The 19,914-nt window shown below is 29.2% G+C and overlaps 1 protein-coding gene across 7 annotated transcripts in view; it reads left to right on the forward strand.

Annotated features, from left to right (window-relative positions):
- Positions 1-19,914, forward strand: part of Buffy (BCL2 family apoptosis regulator buffy) — a 47,441-nt gene that overhangs the window by 20,599 nt on the left and 6,928 nt on the right. For 6 of the 7 annotated variants that reach the window (XM_015514291.2, XM_089216540.1, XM_015514296.2 and 3 more), the window contains one exon: positions 16,931-17,954. In XM_015514291.2, coding sequence (XP_015369777.1) covers positions 16,931-17,954 — 1,024 coding nt within the window. Of the gene's footprint in view, positions 1-6,248; positions 6,407-16,930; positions 17,955-19,914 lie in introns of those variants that run through there. The other variant, XM_015514295.2, reaches the window with a different exon arrangement.

Consider the following 19,914-nt stretch of genomic DNA (forward strand, 5'->3'; position numbering starts at 1 on the left):
CTATTTGCTATTTAAAATTAATTACTTGGTGCAAGACAGTTATCTATATAACTACGTAGTACGTACATTATTTTTTAATTTAAAGCCGAAAATATTTTCATTCACCAATCCATTTTGAACAAAGCTCGGTGACTTAACATTGTTATGGATTTTATTAAAAACAGATGTTTGCTTTAATTTGTTATCAATTTTTCATAATTTATATAAAAATCAATAACTATAATCAGGACAGAATCTAAAATAATTCTTGTAATAATTTATGAATATTATAACTACTTTTAAGATTGTTATAGAATATTTTATATTTTAATGTGATCTATATGTTATTAGATATATGATTTATTCAAATTTGATTATATCATATTACTATGTAAGAAACTTTTTTTGACCGGGAATTCTACATGCAAATATAAATAAATATGGAAATCGGAAATATTAATTTATTGAAACCTTATTTATTTTTTGCGATTGAGTATCTAAAAATAATTATAATTTTTTAATGATAAATTAAATTGTTTAATCTACATTGTTAACATAATACATTTATCATAATCCTGTCATCATTAGTGTCATAGTAATGTTTAAATTTATATTGACAATATTGACAAGTTGTTTAACGACAAGTACATTTGATGGCTGATAATTACAAAATAAATATATGTATACCTATACACAGAGAGAGGCTAATTTTATAACAACCCAAAATTATAAATTCATGTTATTAAATTGTTATTTTATACTATTCCAATAATTGTTATTAATTTTTCATGAAAACGTAATCAAAACTCAATGTTATATTAATTAAACATAATATGTTAAAAATTTATGTTAAATTTAGTATTTTTTAAACGCTCGAAAGTGACAAAATATTATTTTTTAACAAATCTCTCTAAACAATTATCTTGATATAAATACATATATTCAATATAATTCGTTCAATTATAAAATAGAGTCATACAAAAATTTTAAAAGTAGTAGGTATATCGGTTAAATGAGTTATTTAAATTTTTGAAGTTTTATCTTTTATTTGTCATGTATTCAAATCAATCAAATTAAAAATAAAAATAATTCAGTATTTGATAAATTTTAACGGCGCATTGAATTAGGCAAAATTATAACTCCTATGTAAATTTAGAATTAAATTGTAAATCTTATGAAACAGGTAGGTAGATAGTAATATGGTTTAAACAATAATGATGTATAATAATTTTTAATGTGTTATTTTAGATAATTATTGTCTATAATTACAAGGTTATTAAAAATGAGAAAGCGTGTGTATAATTAAACACTATAAAAAGATTAAATTTAAATTACAAAATCGATAAAAAATATTAATTATTGTTAATTTTATGTTTCTTTTTTCTAGAGTATCAATTCTAACCGTCAGTAATCAGATTTTTTGTTGAAATTAAAAACAAAATTACACTAATTACATTCTATTATTTTATGATATATACTTATATAGTTGTTTGAAAAATTTAATTAAATTTAAAAAAATCTAAAATTGCCATATCGAGATTTAATATTAAATATTGTTTGAATCGATGATAGAGCTGTTATCAGTTATAAGTTGATCACCAAATTGGTATGATGTTGATGAGATTTGGTATCTTACTGATTGATATTTTTTACCAACCACTCGTTATTTGGAGAATCTTTTTTAAAATGCAATGATTTATCACTTCTTTCAAAATATGAATAATAAAAATACAACATGTTCATTTTGTCCAAAAGTGTTTTAGCTGTTGTATAAACTTTCATGTTATAGGTATTATGGATTCTTAATATATTGGTATTATTATTGGTCGTATGAAATCAATATTAGAACTGTCTTAGTTTGTTGATTAGATTAACCAGCAGATATTAACACTAGGTAATTTAATTTTTATATTTAATTATGACTCTACACTGAATGATTACAAAATTTATTTTATTATTGAATATTTAGTTCAAACATAGTTTAAGGTCGGGCTACACTTTATATTTAATGGAAGGGGTATTTTTATATACCTAAATATTTTTTGTATTTATGTCTATATTTATGTCCATTTAGTTTATTTCAAGAATTCATACTACTACTTAAAATTATATATATCTTCGATTGTAATGGAACCTAGCTCATTAATTTTTATAATTTTTTTTAATAGGACGGTAAAAAATATATAAAATTGATAATTTATTCTAAACATAATATTATAGGTAGTTTAATATTAACATTACGATAGGAGTGGCAATGGAAAATCCATTTCACTTAGGTCAGAGGTTGATCAAACTATAGATTGATTTCAACTGCAGGAAACTATTTAAATAAATGTAATTTTATTAAAAAACTTTAATGTGAATATTAATTATAAAAGCAATTAGCAAAATAAATTATACCTACAACCTACATTTTATTTTAAGCATATGTGGCTTAATAGGTATAGCCGTACATTTACGTAGTTATATGTATACCTATAATGTCAAATTGTCAAATAAAAAATACACCATTAAATAACATAGTTTTATTTGTATTGGATATGAGCACGATTGCATTGTTGGCTGGTTGGTACATAATATTTTTATTGTTTACAAGTACGCATGAGTATTGCAACTATAAACCGTCATGGACCGCAATCAACACTTTTTCCATATTGACTTATTGTTGGATATACATCAAAATCAAGTACCTAATCGGATGGATACTTCGTATGTAGTTTTATATTATATTCTATAACATGAGTAATGTGCTAAATATATTAATATATAATTTATATTCAACTTGCTGCGTACTTTGCGTATAAATTATAAATAAAATATTTCTCACAGAAAATCCGTAAATTATAATATAATATGGTGAAATATTTAACCGTTACCAGAGTAGGTATGTGAATTTGTGTAAGAACACAATAGCTTTATAGATATTCTGTAAATTCAGGTGTAGTATGTTACCTTACCTATCTTGCTGTGACCTGTTTTTCACTTCACGCGGGTTTTTTTCACCTTACAAACGGTCTAACAACGGTTGTTGATAATCGCGTTTGTTGAATGTATGTTGGTAAATACCGTAATTCGTTAATCATCTGCGCTGTTGACAATGCTACGGTGCTACGTCTGTTTTTATTATTCTCTATCGCTCTTCCCCTTGGTAAAATATTAATAGTATAATATTACTAACTTTTTCAACAATACCTATATATGGCTATAAAATTGTTTTCGTTTGCATAATCATGCACAAATTGATTTTCATATTGAAATGATAGTGTACCTGATATACTTTAATTTACTTCCGAAACTTTAATAGATACAAAATAAAAACGACATGACCTTTTTAATTATCTATTCAATCGAGGACATTTAGTTAGTAATACACCAATAGTTAATAATCTAATATAGTAGATGCGCTTGGGGGATGCCATAGTTTACCTACTTAACTTATCTCAGCATTCTCAAATGACTAGTTCCAAATTATTAAAAAGCGAGAACGTCTTTTTTTTAAAAGAAGTATTAGGTAATAAACAACTGTAGAGTTCTACAGTAGGTAGTTTTACGGAGTTATACAGTCTATTTTAATTCATAATAATAAGAGGAGGAGCTTATAGAAAATAATATACCCTTTTACCTGTGTTATTGATGTAAGGACCTAGTATAAAATTATCGAAAATTATACCAGAATAATATAGAAATGTTAAAATTTACCTCGGGTAGTTGTTCTTTGTCACCTTAACTCTGATAGTCTGATCATATTAAACTAGAAAATATGCTGCTGCAACAGGCATATATTTTATAAGAAATCGCCACTGTTCACTTATGTTGGCCACGAATATTATTTTTATACATAATATACGTACTACCTACTTACAATATTATATCGAGTTCTTAATTTCTTCATCTTCTACTCGTCTTCGTGCGGCGAGTACGTCGTGTACGGATAGACTCGGATTTCTTAGGTCGATACTGCTGCAGATTGCTGACAGTGGTGTCAGTGTGTCACTGTCCGTGGTTTAAAATGATCAGTCAAAATTAATTATTTTTATAGTTAAAAAAATAATATGAGTTAACGCAACATTGGTCGCCCGAAATAATTTTATAATTAATAATAATATTAAAGGACATAAAACAATTAGGATAATAATAAAAATATAATATAATGTAATCTGGGGGTCTATTCTCAAAGCTATTGAATCTGATAATTGAAAAATATGATTCGATTGACAATGTTCAATCGTAAATATCGATTCAATCAGGAATTTTTCTATTAATCGTATTCTTAAACAACTATCGAAACAAATAAATTACTTTTGACATTCTTTCGAATGTCGAATAAAATCATTATTTTTTCCATGGCATTTTTAATCGTCACAACAGTGATTCCGTTGCTCCAAGCGAAGAAGTGATAGAACATAGAAATAAACTTAGCATTGGTACAGTATTATATAGATTAGATTCGCCCTTCCTCCCCCTAAAAATAAAATAAATTGAATCATCTCAAAATTAATTTCCTTCCTTCGGTAAATACTGACACTGTTGTCTGTTTTTAATGACATTTTGAGTAAGTGGATATATGCAAGTTTATGTATTTATCGAAGTAACTTTTTAGTATGATGAAATTTCTTTTCGCAGTTGCTTGAGTAAAAATGATAGAACTATTCTGAGTTATAAAACAATAATGGTTTATTATACTTTTTTTTTTTTTGATATCAGTCATAATACTGAATATGATGTAGATGTAGTGATGAGACCTGATTCGTGTCCAAACAATATAAATAAAATTGGTGTTTAAAAAAACGAATTTACAGAAATTTTAAGTTTTAAAATGTTCATAAATAAATAATTAAATATTGATAAATATTTGAAACAATATTATCTATAGTCTAGGTGGGTCATAGGTATACTGACTGCAAAAACGTGGATATATGTACCATTTACCTATATTATTATGTTGCACTTTTAGCCTTAATGATATTATATTTTGTAGATTGTACCGATGAGCGTTAATTTATTAGTTGAGCCTTTTTCATTTTTGGAATATATTATATACAATTGGTGATATTTTTTATACGCAGGTACTATTAATCTTGTGACCCAATTACATCTGATATAAAAATGTCAACAATTTTAAATTGATATACGTACGATATACCTAAGTGGCTAAGTTCAGTCGACTAATGTTTGAAAATTTTGAATAAAGTAAAATATTAAATACCTAAATATAATGTTAAAAAAGCATTGACTCGTGCTCAGCTACCCACTTATGTCGATAAGTGAGGTGGCAATCCTGACTTTTAAATATAATAATGGGGATCGGTCATTGACGCAACTTATTTAAATGACTATGGTGAAATAATCTAGCTTAAAAATCTTACTCAATTTGAAAGTTCAGTAGTCTATAATTTAAACACATCGTGTTAAAATCATATCTTACTAGGCTTAACACTATGCTTATCTTTTTTATATACTTATAGGTACTATGTAATCCAGTGTTACTGTGAAGGTGGATTTTCAATGACCACTATACACATTCGGGTGTATCTACGTGCATAACAATCTTGTGTTGTGGTTGGTACCATGGTATATACATGGTCAACTTTTGGTATATCAGAGTATTTCATATACATTCTTACCACAAATACCACACAATTAACCACACGTTATCGTGTTGTTGAATTTAGTTCAATATTTTTTGTGTTCACGTCATACCGATGATTTAGAGTATCTACTGATGTCTGATAAGGAGATAATAAAATATGTCAACCACAGTAACCTATAGACTATAGTAAAACCCAAGTGAAACGTTTTGGGTGGACCGATCGTAGTGAAAAGACTAGATCATAAAATGCATTCGTACCTATACACGCGAACGCTTCGGTACCTTGAAACCAGCCTTAAAAGATAATATTCAACTTATGGTCGTGAGGTTATAGACTTACAGTGGTCGATGCATGGCTATAAATATTATACCAGGTACCTAGGTACTGATAACACGTTTAAAATATGAAAGGATTATTATAATAATATACTGTGACAAGACAATATTCTTAACACGGAACACACAGTCGTAGTAAGTTGAAATAGTTATAAAAATAATATACCACCTATCTAGGCAAAATATTATTACATACGAGCCGTTATCGCGCATTATTCGAAATATTTTCGTTGTAACCGCTTACCAGTCGAACGCCAGTCGGCAGTCACTACCGCAGTGCGGGCTGTAGCGGCGGCGGCGTTGCGTCGTCGTCGTCGTCACAATGTTTTAACAACGTAGTGACTAGTGAGTGGTGGTCGGTAGGGAAGGCGCACGAGTCGGTTGATTTACCACCATCGGCAGCACGCGCGTTATGATATTATTATATCGTGCGCGTCCGATGACTGAACGCAACGGTCGGTGTTCGCCGGCGGTAAAAATCGCCGACAGTTCTTCCGGCCGGTAAGTATATTATAATAATGTCCATCAATATAATACTATTATATTATTATAAATTATAATACACTACAAAAACATGCGTATCGCTAAAAATTATAATAATATTATAAGCTGCTGCTATTCGTATTATTAATAAATCATGGGTGGTATCGTCAAATGCCAAAGCTCAGGGCGGTTTTAAAATTGAATTAGAAATTATGGAAAAACGAGTATATCATAATATTATAGTTGCCTCCTATGCAATCTTATACAGAGTTACACGAATAACACTGCTCTCAATAAGTTCTATAAGAATATAATATTTTAAACTAAACGTACAACACAAGTTTTTCATGCTTTTATTTTTATTTTTATCATTAGCCAAAACCTCTGATAATCTTATAGGATTTGTCACTCGTTTGGGTCATGGATATTGTTATTTATATAAAATCTAATTTCCCACTTATAAAAGCTACCGTGGTGCAAAACATTTTTATTTTTCCAATATTTTAATGGACAATGTACAAATAAGAGTCTTATGGAAAGTTACTACTTTCTAAATTACTTTTTTTCTTTTTTTTCTTTTTTTAAATAGTTAATATATTATAATCACTGGTGTAATTTTGTTAGTATCTACAGTACTGAAGTATCAGAGTTTTATGTTTATTGATTTTTAAAACCACAATTATTTAATTTATATACACCTATCTATATACAGTCTATATAACTATATAAGTGCATATTCTTTGTCTATACGACTTCCATTTTTCCATTACTAGATCCATTTATAGATAATAATATCATTAAACAGGTATGTATAACTAAACAATATGTATAATCTCAAATTCAAACAAGCCGTATTTAAATTTTAAATCATAAGAAATTTATCTGACTGATTCGAAATACTGAGCGAAATAATCCTAGCTGAATCCCTTGTACGTTTCGTTCTAATCTGTGAATCCGTCCCGTGATTAATCGTCAAGCACAAAAAATGCCCAGTGATGTTGAATTAGACATTCTAACATAATGATATTTTTGCTGAACATTAATTTGCTAATTGAATAATGCTTAATATCGATTAAAATACATGCACGAGCGCTAGTTATAATAGGTATGTCTATAGTTAGTTTTTGAACTAGATTTTTATTTTAATATAGTTTAGGTAATTATAGGTAGGTACAGTGGCGAATTTAAGGCATATCTAAATAATAAAAAAATAGATGGGCCCTTCATATACTTAAATACTTAATATATGGAATTTAATGTGCCCGAAGATAACACTATATAGATACCACAATGGTTTGTAATGGTTTCTGTTTGATTATTAGTTATTATTAGTTAATACTATTTTTCAATGATAATAGTAATAATGAATTATAACAAAAAAATTAAAAATTAATTAATTTTATAATTATTTAGTACAACAATAATTTTAAATTGATTTGATTGAGTAATTGATTTTAAGACAATATTAATTTGGTATAGTTTTTTTTTTTTTTTTTTTTTTTGTTTTTTTTTTTAACGAAACAGTATTTGATATATTTGCAATCTTTGTTTACGTGTAATACAATAGAAGAATTTGATGAGATTTAAGTGACAGGAAGGGCAAGAGTTTTTATAATTATAACTTTTTAATACTTTCTTGAAAAATGTTGATACCTTTCTTAAAAAAAAACCTAGATACGTCACTGGATAGTATCTATAACTTAAACTTTTACATAATTTCTGCAGGCCTCTAATACATAATAGTACAATACGTCTTGTAAAAAATACATTTTTTTTAAATTGTATTTAAATACAGATACAAATATATCCATTTAGAAAGTATTTAAAACACAATTCAAATACTCAAAAAGGTGTTTAAGATCAATACAAATACTTGGAATGTAATGTACATATCTAAATACTGTTGTAATACATTTTTAAATATAATTTTATTTTTACTTATTTAATTGTACAATTAAGTAAAAAAAATGATTTTGTAATTATTATTTGTAATATTGTAATATTAATAAGTATCATTAAAATAATTTTAGAACTTTGTATTAAATACTTGGGTACTTACTTTATTTTATATTGAAATTCTATTAATCTCAAATACTTTAATAATATAATACTTTAATTTAATATTAATTATATTAAATACTATTAATTAAACCTTAAATAAATAAATATAACAAATTAACGTTATTATCAAAAAATTAATTTAAAATGTGATGAATAATAATTTTTTGATGTATCTCAATGGCCTGTCGCCGAGGGAAATTTTATGGATAAAAAACAAATTTTTTTTTTAATTTTGAAAAGTATTTTATTTTTAAACACTAATACATCTAAGACATAACTTATATGATACTTTCCAAATACTTTACAAGAATGCAACACCACTCCACACATATAGTACATGGACGCCTGAATAATTGGGCACCGCACATGTATTTGCTTGATATTTTCGTATCAGCCGTTAGAATTTTATAATATACTAGCCCTCCGTGTTAGTATTATAGTTATAATATATTACAATATTATATTCGCACTCAACAGATGATCGATTCGTATAGGTACACCACGTTAACTGCGTGTAATAGATATCGAAAATTAGGACGACGCATACAATTCCGCAATAATACATGGCTGTAATGAAACTGCAGTCGTTATATAAATAATTACAATAATATATGATGAGCACAACACCATTATTTTTCGCAAAAGTTTGAAAAAATTATTTAAAAATAACACGCATGGTAGACCACCGAAGCTGAAACGTATGTATATATTATCATATTATACGGAACATACTATTCGTTTTTGGTGAAACACGCTCCTCTGAAATGTAATTCCATATAAGCCCTTAAAATATGAATAAAATATTTATAAGAGTGTATAAGAATAGTACGTCTTGCTTGCATTTATAATTGGAAAATTTTATTTTTCCATGTTACCCGCAGGGGGTGCTACTTATACCTATACTGAGATTCTCTAAAATCGTGTAATGTATATTACTACAATAATTATAATGTGTGTATATACACCACGTGTACACACATACATACAAACATAAAATTATATTTGCGTACCTATTATTAAACTAATAAGGCAATTTACTCTATATTATGAAATATAGTATATACCGTTGCACGTTTAGGTAATAATTGAAAGAAATATTATATACATACATAATTAAGACAATTTTTTTTTAAATTCTTGGTTTTTTAATTATTTCGAAAGGATTTATAATACTTACCTATTACCTATAAATGGTTTTTAAACTTTACTTTAAGAATCTCGATAAACCGCCTTGGACGCTTTTAAATTATTGTTTATGTGTTGTACCTATATTTTTTCGATCGTACTGAACTCAATTGAACTTGATTACTTCAAGCAAGCTCGAGTTTATAATAGTCGTTATATAAATAATAATCACTAGGTATATATGTATAATATATTTAGCGTCCATAAATATTGTATATTATTCATGTTAGGTACTATATAAGACATCTAGGTGTATTCTAGTAGGTATAACAGGTATTATAATGTATAGTAGTAAATACTAAATATTAATATAAAATTATTACATGATTTATACTACATGATTCAACCATTACTTATCGGCGCATAAGAAAACCTAAGGCACAGATCGATTTTTACACGAGATCGGGTTTCAATTTGTATTTTTCACACTTTATTATTATAGCTTCACGTTATTGTACTCTGTAGGTAGGTAGGTGTCTACTGACTACTATATATATATTTAACGAGTGTTCATATTTGTGGACATAGTGTGATGCACAATTTTTACGCAGCAATTTATCAATATATATAATTTAATCATGGGATTTTGCTGTAAATGTAGCTGCAGAAATTATACACAGCTATACATAATTTTATATTATATTTTATATTTTACGTTTGAACATCACGCTTAGTCAAATAAAACTTGAAAACCATGTAGGTAGTACATGTTTATAATGTACGACTATATTATATTATGTTATATCCACGAAATAATTATTTTACCATTGCATTGTCATGTATTAGATACCTATATTATGGTGTTTTTAAAAGTGTTATTAATTTCACCATTAACACATTATTATTAACCTGCAGTGAAATGATTGGGACTTAAAAACATTTGTCTCGTTAAATAAATTATTCACCATTTAAAAAGCACGGAAACACGGCTAATGATTACTATACCGTCTATACCGTATAAGTATTTTAGGATTGAGTATAATTAGATAAGTACCTACCTACTAAGCTTTTTATATCGCTGGTGTTGTGTTAAAATAATAGCAGGTACACACCACCTATATAGGTAAAAAAAAATGCACGTTTTAAATAACAATATTTTCTATAGATGTCAATAACTATACAGTGTGTAGTGTTTATATTTTAACTATAAATATATACTCTAAATATCTAGCTATGTAGGTATATACTTAATTAAAATCAAATGCAATATTATGAGTTGTGTAATGGGCGTTGGGGTACCTAATCGTTAACGAAGAAAATTATATTTGCAAAGTATTTTTTTTTTTCAATATTAGTTTCTAAGAGCAGCGATTAGCGATACCTACATGTATAAGTATAATGTTATAGCCGTTATAGGTATACGAGTATTTCTTTAACAATGATGTATGTTTTAACTATAATATTTTTTTATATGGCTAATGAAGACATTCTTATATTACCTATTATTATTTATTATTAACTATATATACACTTATACACAATGACATTTTCAAAATACTAACAATAATTTTAAGCTATATTTGATATCTATATACCACAAATCTATTCAAATCCTTCTAGTTTCTACTACAGTACTTCGTTATTGACTTATATATTAATAACAGATAGTAATATTCTATGAAATAATTATTATACCTATATTGCTATATATAATAATTACAATTTGTTTTTGAAACAAAAAATTGTTCATCTTGCTGTAATAGATATGTACTAATAGTAATGTTATCTATCAATTATCATATTATAATAACATAATATCCAATTGAGAATATAGGCTGACAGACGGTCACCACTTAAAATCGTTTTTCGTATAGGTAAAATGGTCAATGAATCGTGGTTGAATCTGATCTAATGACGAGAAATCCTTGAGTGACTTTCTCAGTTATTTTATTTGACTTACTTAGCAATTAGGTATACATCGAAAAATATAAAATATTTTAACGGTTAACATGGGTTGAATAAAAATAAAAACATTTAATTCAACCGATCTTAATTATTTTACCTTTTTTACTTAAAACGTTTGAGGCTTTTCATGTAAAAAGCAAAAATTAAATTTGTTTTTTAATTCTCTTAATATCAAATAGGTTCTTACTAGGTTTTTATTTTCATAAATTATGAAACAAATAATTGTTCTAAGGTAAAATCTGAAGTATAGATATTTTAAAGTTTTTTGAAATTTAATTGAACACTATTGAATTTAAAAATAACAATAATTATTATATGGATTTCTAAGAGAAACTTTACTATATATATATTATTCTTTTTTAGATAATTTATCTTAAAACGTTGCGGTTATAATTAAACATAACAATATAACATTTGAATAACTTTATGACCTTCACTCCATATACCTAAGTACCAATATCTATTATATTTTTGACTAGGTATCTATGCATTATTGAAAATGAATATATTAAAATTAGTATGTTCGTGCGTTAAATATAATTTTGCTCTAATTAGTTACAGATACTTTAGAACTGTCAAAAATAAACTATTATAGCTAATTTCATAACTTATGTGTTATAGATGTTAGTTTGATAACATTTCTTAATATGTTATAATTATTAAAAAGCAGCTATATTATTTTAAACATTAATGGGTAGGTACCTCTAAAAATTTCAATGAAATTCTCATCAAGCACGAAGACTCCTGGGTTTGGTGCCATGCGGCTTTTTAATGCTCATCTTTGGTACTCACATTCATTATTTAAATACAAACAAAATTCACAACAATGTTTTTTAAATATCACAGACAATACGTTAACCATTGTTATATTTTTTATATTGTGTCACTACTATATAATATATTATTTCAACAGTATAAAATATACCTAATATGCCTCATAAAAATATTTACTAGGTAAAAGTAAATTGACTAAATTACTCAACTTGTATCAATTGCATACCCAGTAAAACTAAGTTATACACACACACACACACACACACACAATTTTATCATGTAAAAGACAATATGCGCTGTATGCGGATTTTCCCCGGCAAAGTCAGATAATACAATTAGTATAAATAATAAATTTAAAACAATGTTCACGTCTATTGAATAAATTAAATAATAATTTGCAAATCTTGAAAATCTTGAAAATCTACAACAAAATGTCCATAACGTAAATAATTTATAGCATAATAATTATTATTAAGAAATTATTACAAATTAAACAATAACTTCAAATTGTGTAAAATAATGAAGTCTTGAATCAGATTTTATTGACCTCTGTAGGCCGCAGTATTATATTATTCTGCATAATATTAAAAATTATAATATTAGGTACACATGTGTAACACGCATCAGTTACGGATATGTTCGTGCATAAAAATATGGTTTTATTCTCATCATAATAGGTAATATGTCGTTAATAAAGTGTTTTAGATTTAAAAAAAAAAATGTTTTCAAAACAGTGTACCTACGTCTCAACCGTATCGTTTCCGTTCCGGTATTATTCCTCGATCGCGACAACTAAACGTAATAACAATATTATTTCATAATATCTTATAATACATGATAAATCGACATGCGTATAATATTGTATTATTTTTAAGTTGAAAGTAGAAACAAAGAAATAAAAATAAACCACTCACCCAAACGGTATATTTTCGACACTTCAAAGGTTTCAAGAAAAAAATATAAATTATATGAGGCTCCTTCGTGAAATATGGAACGTATCATCATCTTAAATTCTAATGTTGTACTTATTACGGTGATTTAACTGATACAACATACATGTCCTCAATTTATCCGCAGCGAAAAATATGTCATTTTTATAAGCGATTACTTGGCATGTAATGTAAAAAAATTATCATGAAACATTAAATACATTTAGTTTAGGCGTATACGTAAGATCAATAGGTACCTACTTAAAGGTTGGGACGTGCGACATGTATTCCTAACCATGCTCTCACCTGCGTATCACAATATAATTTATTGCAATTTATTTAATTCCAATATTTAGCAAGCAATTTATTTATTTGCACACCTAGTCCTCAAATTTTAACCTAACCTGTTGGGCTGCGTACGAGTTGATTCTCGGGTACCTGTTTACCTGCACCGATACCGTTGAGTTGATTCCCGGGTGATTATATATTTTTTTCAATGTTTAGTAAAATATTTAGCCTATTAGCATAACTCAAGAAACACCGGGCAAGACCCCGTTAGCCCAAAAATGACGCTTCGCTTTTCGCCCAAGAATATTATATAGCACTTTTCGACCAAATTTTTATAATACACACTTTGGGAAACACTTACTTTAAATTATTTATATCTGACATAATAATAAATTTGTTATATTTAAATTATAAATTTGTATTAGTTAATTTTATAAAGCCATTTAGCATTACCCAGAGAGTACCACGAAGAGGCGGCTTCTATTACTCTCCAAAAATGTATTGTGTTTTTGTACATTAATATAATTTTAATATAATATAAGAGTAAGTTTTTATCAAAAGTATAAATCGTCAAAATTTTAAACAGAATAGTTAAATGACATTGATTTAATAAAATCATACCGATTAATTGTTCCTGCTTTATATTATTGTATTTTTTCTTCATTTTTTCGCTGTCGATCTATAATTTTTTTATGTTTGGGACACCTTTGTAAATGCACATTATTTAATTTAATGTAGACTTCAGTTTGAATTTCATTAATAACACTTTACCAGACACTTATTAGTGGAGAAATATGATTAAAACTTTTGTTAAAAAAAGAATGAAAAGATTCACACGCGTTATTTAGTTGTTCTTATTAATTCCGATGTATTATATGCCCAAATATTCGGTGGAAATAAATTATCTTCAGAGATGTAAGTATCGGTTAAATAGTCACAGTACTTTGTTAATTTGTCATTTACTGGACAGTCTGATAGTAGGTATTCAATATAACAATTTGATACTTCATCCGGGTTTAAAAATACTAAACCAAATGTGTACCGTATCCACTTACCAATTTTTGAAGATTCGTCTTATAGAAAAAAGTTAAACCACACTTTTGAATATTTCTCCACCATAATTGAGTTAAATGAAATCGGCATCCAATTATTGTTATATTCGGCCAGACATTTTCAATAGCTTTATGAATTGCTAATTCGAAATCAAAGGTAATGTTTTTTGGTGAAAATAAAAAACCAACTGTATTACACTTTTCAACAATCATAGCAAACAAAAATTCAATTCAATTTATATTATAAAAATTATATTAATGTACAAAAACACAATACATTTTTGGAGAGTAATAGAAGCCGCCTCCTCGTGGTACTCTCTGGGTAATGCTAAATGGCTTTATAAAATTAATTAACACAAATTAATAATTTAAATATAACAAATTTATTATTATGTTAGATATAAATAATTTAAATTAAGTGTTTCCCAAAGTGTGTATTATAAAAATTTGGTCGAAAAGTGCTATATAATATTCTTGGGCGAAAAGGGAAAGTAGTTTTAAAATATTTGGGCGAAAAGAGACGTGGGTGAAAAGCGAAGGGTCATTTTTGGGCAAAAAGAATACCGCCCGAAACATCACGAGGAGATTGGCTGACAAATTTCTCAAAAATGTTGTTTTTTTTTTTTTGTTTTTTCATTCTTTTAAAATCATTCAATTTTTATTTATTAATTATTTGTTGTATTATATTATTATATTATATTTATTATTTATTAAAAACATTATAAAAACATTTAGTAATTTGGGTAAAACAGTACAAAAAAATTTAGTAATTTAGTAAGAAAATTTTTAAAAATTTAGTAATTTGGTAAAAATGTCTATCACATTGTTTTTATAAATTGGTATCTGCAAGTAATGAGATCATACAACAATAGAGAATAAACTAATACCTACCTACCTCTAAATGACCGGGAATCAACTAATACATAACATAGGTCTCGGGAATCAACTCACCAATCGCGACCTGTTGTCACCCTGGATCAAAATATTTGGATTTTCCACATTTTCCCAACACCAGTATTAAGCTCGTCGTACCTAATTAGCACATGTGTATTTTCACGACCAAACCCGTGTTTTGGTTTTCGAAAAAACCTAATTAGAAATCGCCAACTAAACGTATACGGCAAAAAATAATGTTTTACATTATTTTCGTTCAAAACGATAAAAAAAACATTTATAACGCCGGGATTGAATTTTTTATAGTATATATTATTATTATGTATACAGAAAATCATTGTTTTTTACATACCAGCTTTTTTCATAGTATTATATGCAGAATACTACGCACCGTAAGTTTTTAACAAACCAAAACACCCAAGTAAATAAAATATGTCATTTTAAACTTTTAAATATAACAAAAAAAAAAAATGGAAAAATATTAGCACTAAACATACTTGACATAGGTAGGTTCACATATAGTTCAAAAAATTTATACTCTTCAACAAAATAAGTCTAAAATCCATGAAACCGAATTCCGCTAAAATCTTTTAACACATCAGTGAATATTGTAGACAATAGATGAAGGAAAAAATATAATGTTTATTTTTCAGACCCACCGATTTTGTCACCGAGAGCACTACACATTCGAAATTGAGTTTGTTCAGTTTTATTAGTGCGACAATGGCGAGTGTATTATTATATTTATATAGTGTCTGCACAAAATAACACGATATAAGTATAGCTGGTATAGCCGTATAGGTGGTATAACCGTGTCACGTCTATAACTAAACGATGAAATTATATCGATCGAATTGTTGATCGACCATTAACGGCATTACACGTATGTACGTTGACACCAATTTATTATTGAGTTGGGTTTATAACTATTATATAGTTTTGATACGTGCGCATGTGGATAGTTATCAGTGTAAGCGTTTAGTTTAAATTGGGCTATAATAATGAAAGTAACGACTGCTCCTGGCACCAAATTTATTTTCATATATTATAATTATAAATTTATAACGCTTAATAAAGTTGTAATCTAGAGTATCCATTTCAATTTTTAAAAAAAATTGTGTGTATACCCGCATAACATGATAATATGTATTAAAATTATAGCGTTTAATTTTTATTACATAATACGACGTTGGATTATTACTTCTTGCAATATCCAAAACTTGTTTTCTAAAATGTACTACCTATTCTCGACGATATAGAGACATACAAAAATGTTCTCTAAAATTCCAATTCACTCAATAAACATCTGACGAAGATTAAACTTTTACAGAATCGTTCAGCAAAATAACATACCTACATAATATAATTATTATAATAATGTAATGAAAAAAATGAACTGCATAATTAATACAGTACATATTATTATAATATTAATATATACATGTCACACACAGGTGTAATGAAGCACGGCGCATGTCCGAAGGTGGTCTCGTCATGTCTACATGCGCGGCTGCCAACTTCAACAATAACAACAACAACAACAACAACACCACAAACACAAACAACAACAACCACAACGGCGTCAGCAGGACGACGGCCGCTTTGCCCAGGCGCAAGTTCAGCTTCCCGGCGGTGTTGCAGTCGCACAACCTGCAATCTGAACTGGTCGGTGTCGACTTCGGTGGCGGGCCGTCGCTCACTGTGGCCACGGCCCGCCGACGGTTTAGTAACGTCAGCGATGTCGTGTCCAGGAAACTGTCGCACACCATCGGCTGGCGGACAGCCGTGCCGACGGAACAGATAGCGCGACAGGGCAAGGCACTGTGTGTGCAGTATATCCGATGGAAGCTGAAGCGGGCAGGTGCGTATACGAAAAAATGCGCTGGAGCGTTGCGCGCGGCCAACGCAGCCGCTAACCCCACGGCTTCAGTGGACGGAAATAGTTCTAGCGGAAGTGGTGGCTACTTCATACCACCACTACAGGCGATGGCGTCTGCGGCCGGCGCCGGGGCCGACCACATTGATGGTGTGCGCCGCGATGTGTTTCCTGCTGTGCTCCGGGTAGGGCTCCAGTTGGAGCGTCTCGACCCTAAACTGTATGCGGCCGGAACCGTGGCCACTGACTCTGCGGCCGTTACAGCCGCGTCCGTCGCTGGTGCCGCAGGTAACCCATCGGCATCCGCGGCGATAATCAGCCCGGCATCATCGCCACAGCGCTTGTTCCAGCGGCACCGGCCCACGTACAAAAGAAACACGGCAGCAGCTTCTGTTGTCTTGGTGTCTGTATCCCGGGAACTGTTCCGAGCCGGCGCCCAGGTGACGTGGGCCAAAGTCGTGTCACTAGTGTGCGTGGCCGCCGGGCTTGCGGTTGATTGCGCGCGCCGTGGCCGTGCCGATCAGCTGCCCGACCTGATCGAGGCTGTCGGCGAAGTAATCGAGGACGATCTGGCCGCTTGGATACACTACAACGGTGGATGGGTTAGTAAAATAAACGCATACAAACATGTCCAAATAATGCCGTCGAATATAAAGCCACATCATCATTAAGCTTTTTTTCACACAACAATAGTTAGCGACTATGAGTATTTCTCAAGGATGACTGTAATTTTCCTTCTAAATTCCCTATTTATTTCCATATAAATAAAAAAATTGATATTAGGCTAATTAATTATATTCGCTATAGTACTAATATTGACAACACAAGGTTGATTTTTTACACAAATTTGCTATTTGATAATCAGAAATATAAAACAAATAGTGTGCCTACATCGTCTTAACGATAAGTTTAAATATCTGTTGGAACACCTTTTTTTACGGTGACGATTTATTGATGTAAAAAAACCAGCAATCAGCATTGATAAATATTTAATAAAACGTCTATATTTTGTGATTAGTTTCCATTAATATCCCTATATTACTAGTAAATGGTAAAGAAAAGAGGTTATGTTAGGTTAGGTTAATATATATATCAATATATCCTAAATACTCGTTAGAGTGACTTAACCGGTAAACTTTTAGTAAATCACACAGACCTAGAAACTAATATACCAGCTATCTCTACTTCTTCTTTTGGGCTTTTACAGGCCTTTAAAGCCAATCACTGCAACAACATACTGTCTCCATCTCCCTTTATCTTTTGCACATTCTTCTGCGTTCCTTACGTTCAGGAGTTCCGGATCTTCTTGTACTCTATCTATCCACCTTTGTCTAGGGCGTCCTATAGGTAACTTAGTATCGGGTTTCCATTCAGTTATTGATCCAATCATTCCCTTGATCTCCATACGTGTCCAACTCAACTTATCCGCGTACTTTTCAGGCACCCGATAATGGTAGATTTCTTACAGAGATTATCCAATTCCTCTTTGTTTCTCGTTTCATATTTTCCATCTTTATTTCTCTTTGGACCGAAGATTTTCCTTAATATCTTTCTTTCGAGCACTCCTAACTTTCCTTCGTCTAATTTTGTAGTGGCCCATGCACCATATGCATATAAAGTAATTGGTTCAACTATGACTTTGTACAATGTTATTTTAGACTTTATTGATAGTAATCTTGATTTGAATAGTGGAATTAGACTATAGTAGCATCTATGTGCTCCCATAAGTCGAAGTCGTTTTTTTTTTCGTGGCTATTAACATTTTTATTAATCTCTACGCTTAGATATTTGAAGCTCTGTACCCTTTCAAATTTGTGTTCACTGTTCATAAACTTTTAAATAATTGGAATTGTAGTATGCAAGCTATCACTACTATAATTATTATTATCACGTAAAAAGGGCATAATGTAATATAAGTAACATCTAACACTCAACATGATATCGCAAGCCACTGTCGACTTTCTCTGAATTTTTATGCTGTACAGTTTTTATATCCCTTTTTACCCTTTCTCTCTCACCAAAGACCACCAATGTCGTCAGGCTTACTGCTCATACTTAATTCTAACCAACTGCCTATGTAGAAACGTAAATCATAATAAAATAGTGCACCAAAATTTTCACACGTATGAGCATTGAGCACGCAATGTCATCGAGTAGATATTGTTATTAACTGACTGAATTCAGCAACACGACAATCAAAATTATATTTATACATTGCATGCGTGCAGACTAGCTACTTGTGTGTTTTTTTTGTTTTATTTCAACGCTCTTGTTCCATCAAGTGTAGGGTATGTAGATTCAATACAATACGATAAATAATATATTGTTTTCTCCAAAAACCACAAATAACTTAAAATATATTTCCCACGATTTACTCTCAAGATATTATAAGGGCGTGCCTATTGAGATTAATGCCGTCAGTTGTCTAACTTTCGTAGGTATATTTTTCTGATACCAGTATAAGTGTTTTAGCCAGTAGTTAATCGCTCAGTGTGTCATTTTAAATGAATCAATAACGACAATTATTTTTATTGTTTTAGCCATTTCCACGTCAAAATGAAA

The sequence above is a fragment of the Diuraphis noxia genome, unplaced genomic scaffold, assembly GCF_037042655.1.
Source record: "Diuraphis noxia isolate RWA-SAM2 unplaced genomic scaffold, SU_Dnox_SAM2 contig0001, whole genome shotgun sequence".
In the NCBI taxonomy this organism is placed as follows: domain Eukaryota; kingdom Metazoa; phylum Arthropoda; class Insecta; order Hemiptera; family Aphididae; genus Diuraphis; species Diuraphis noxia.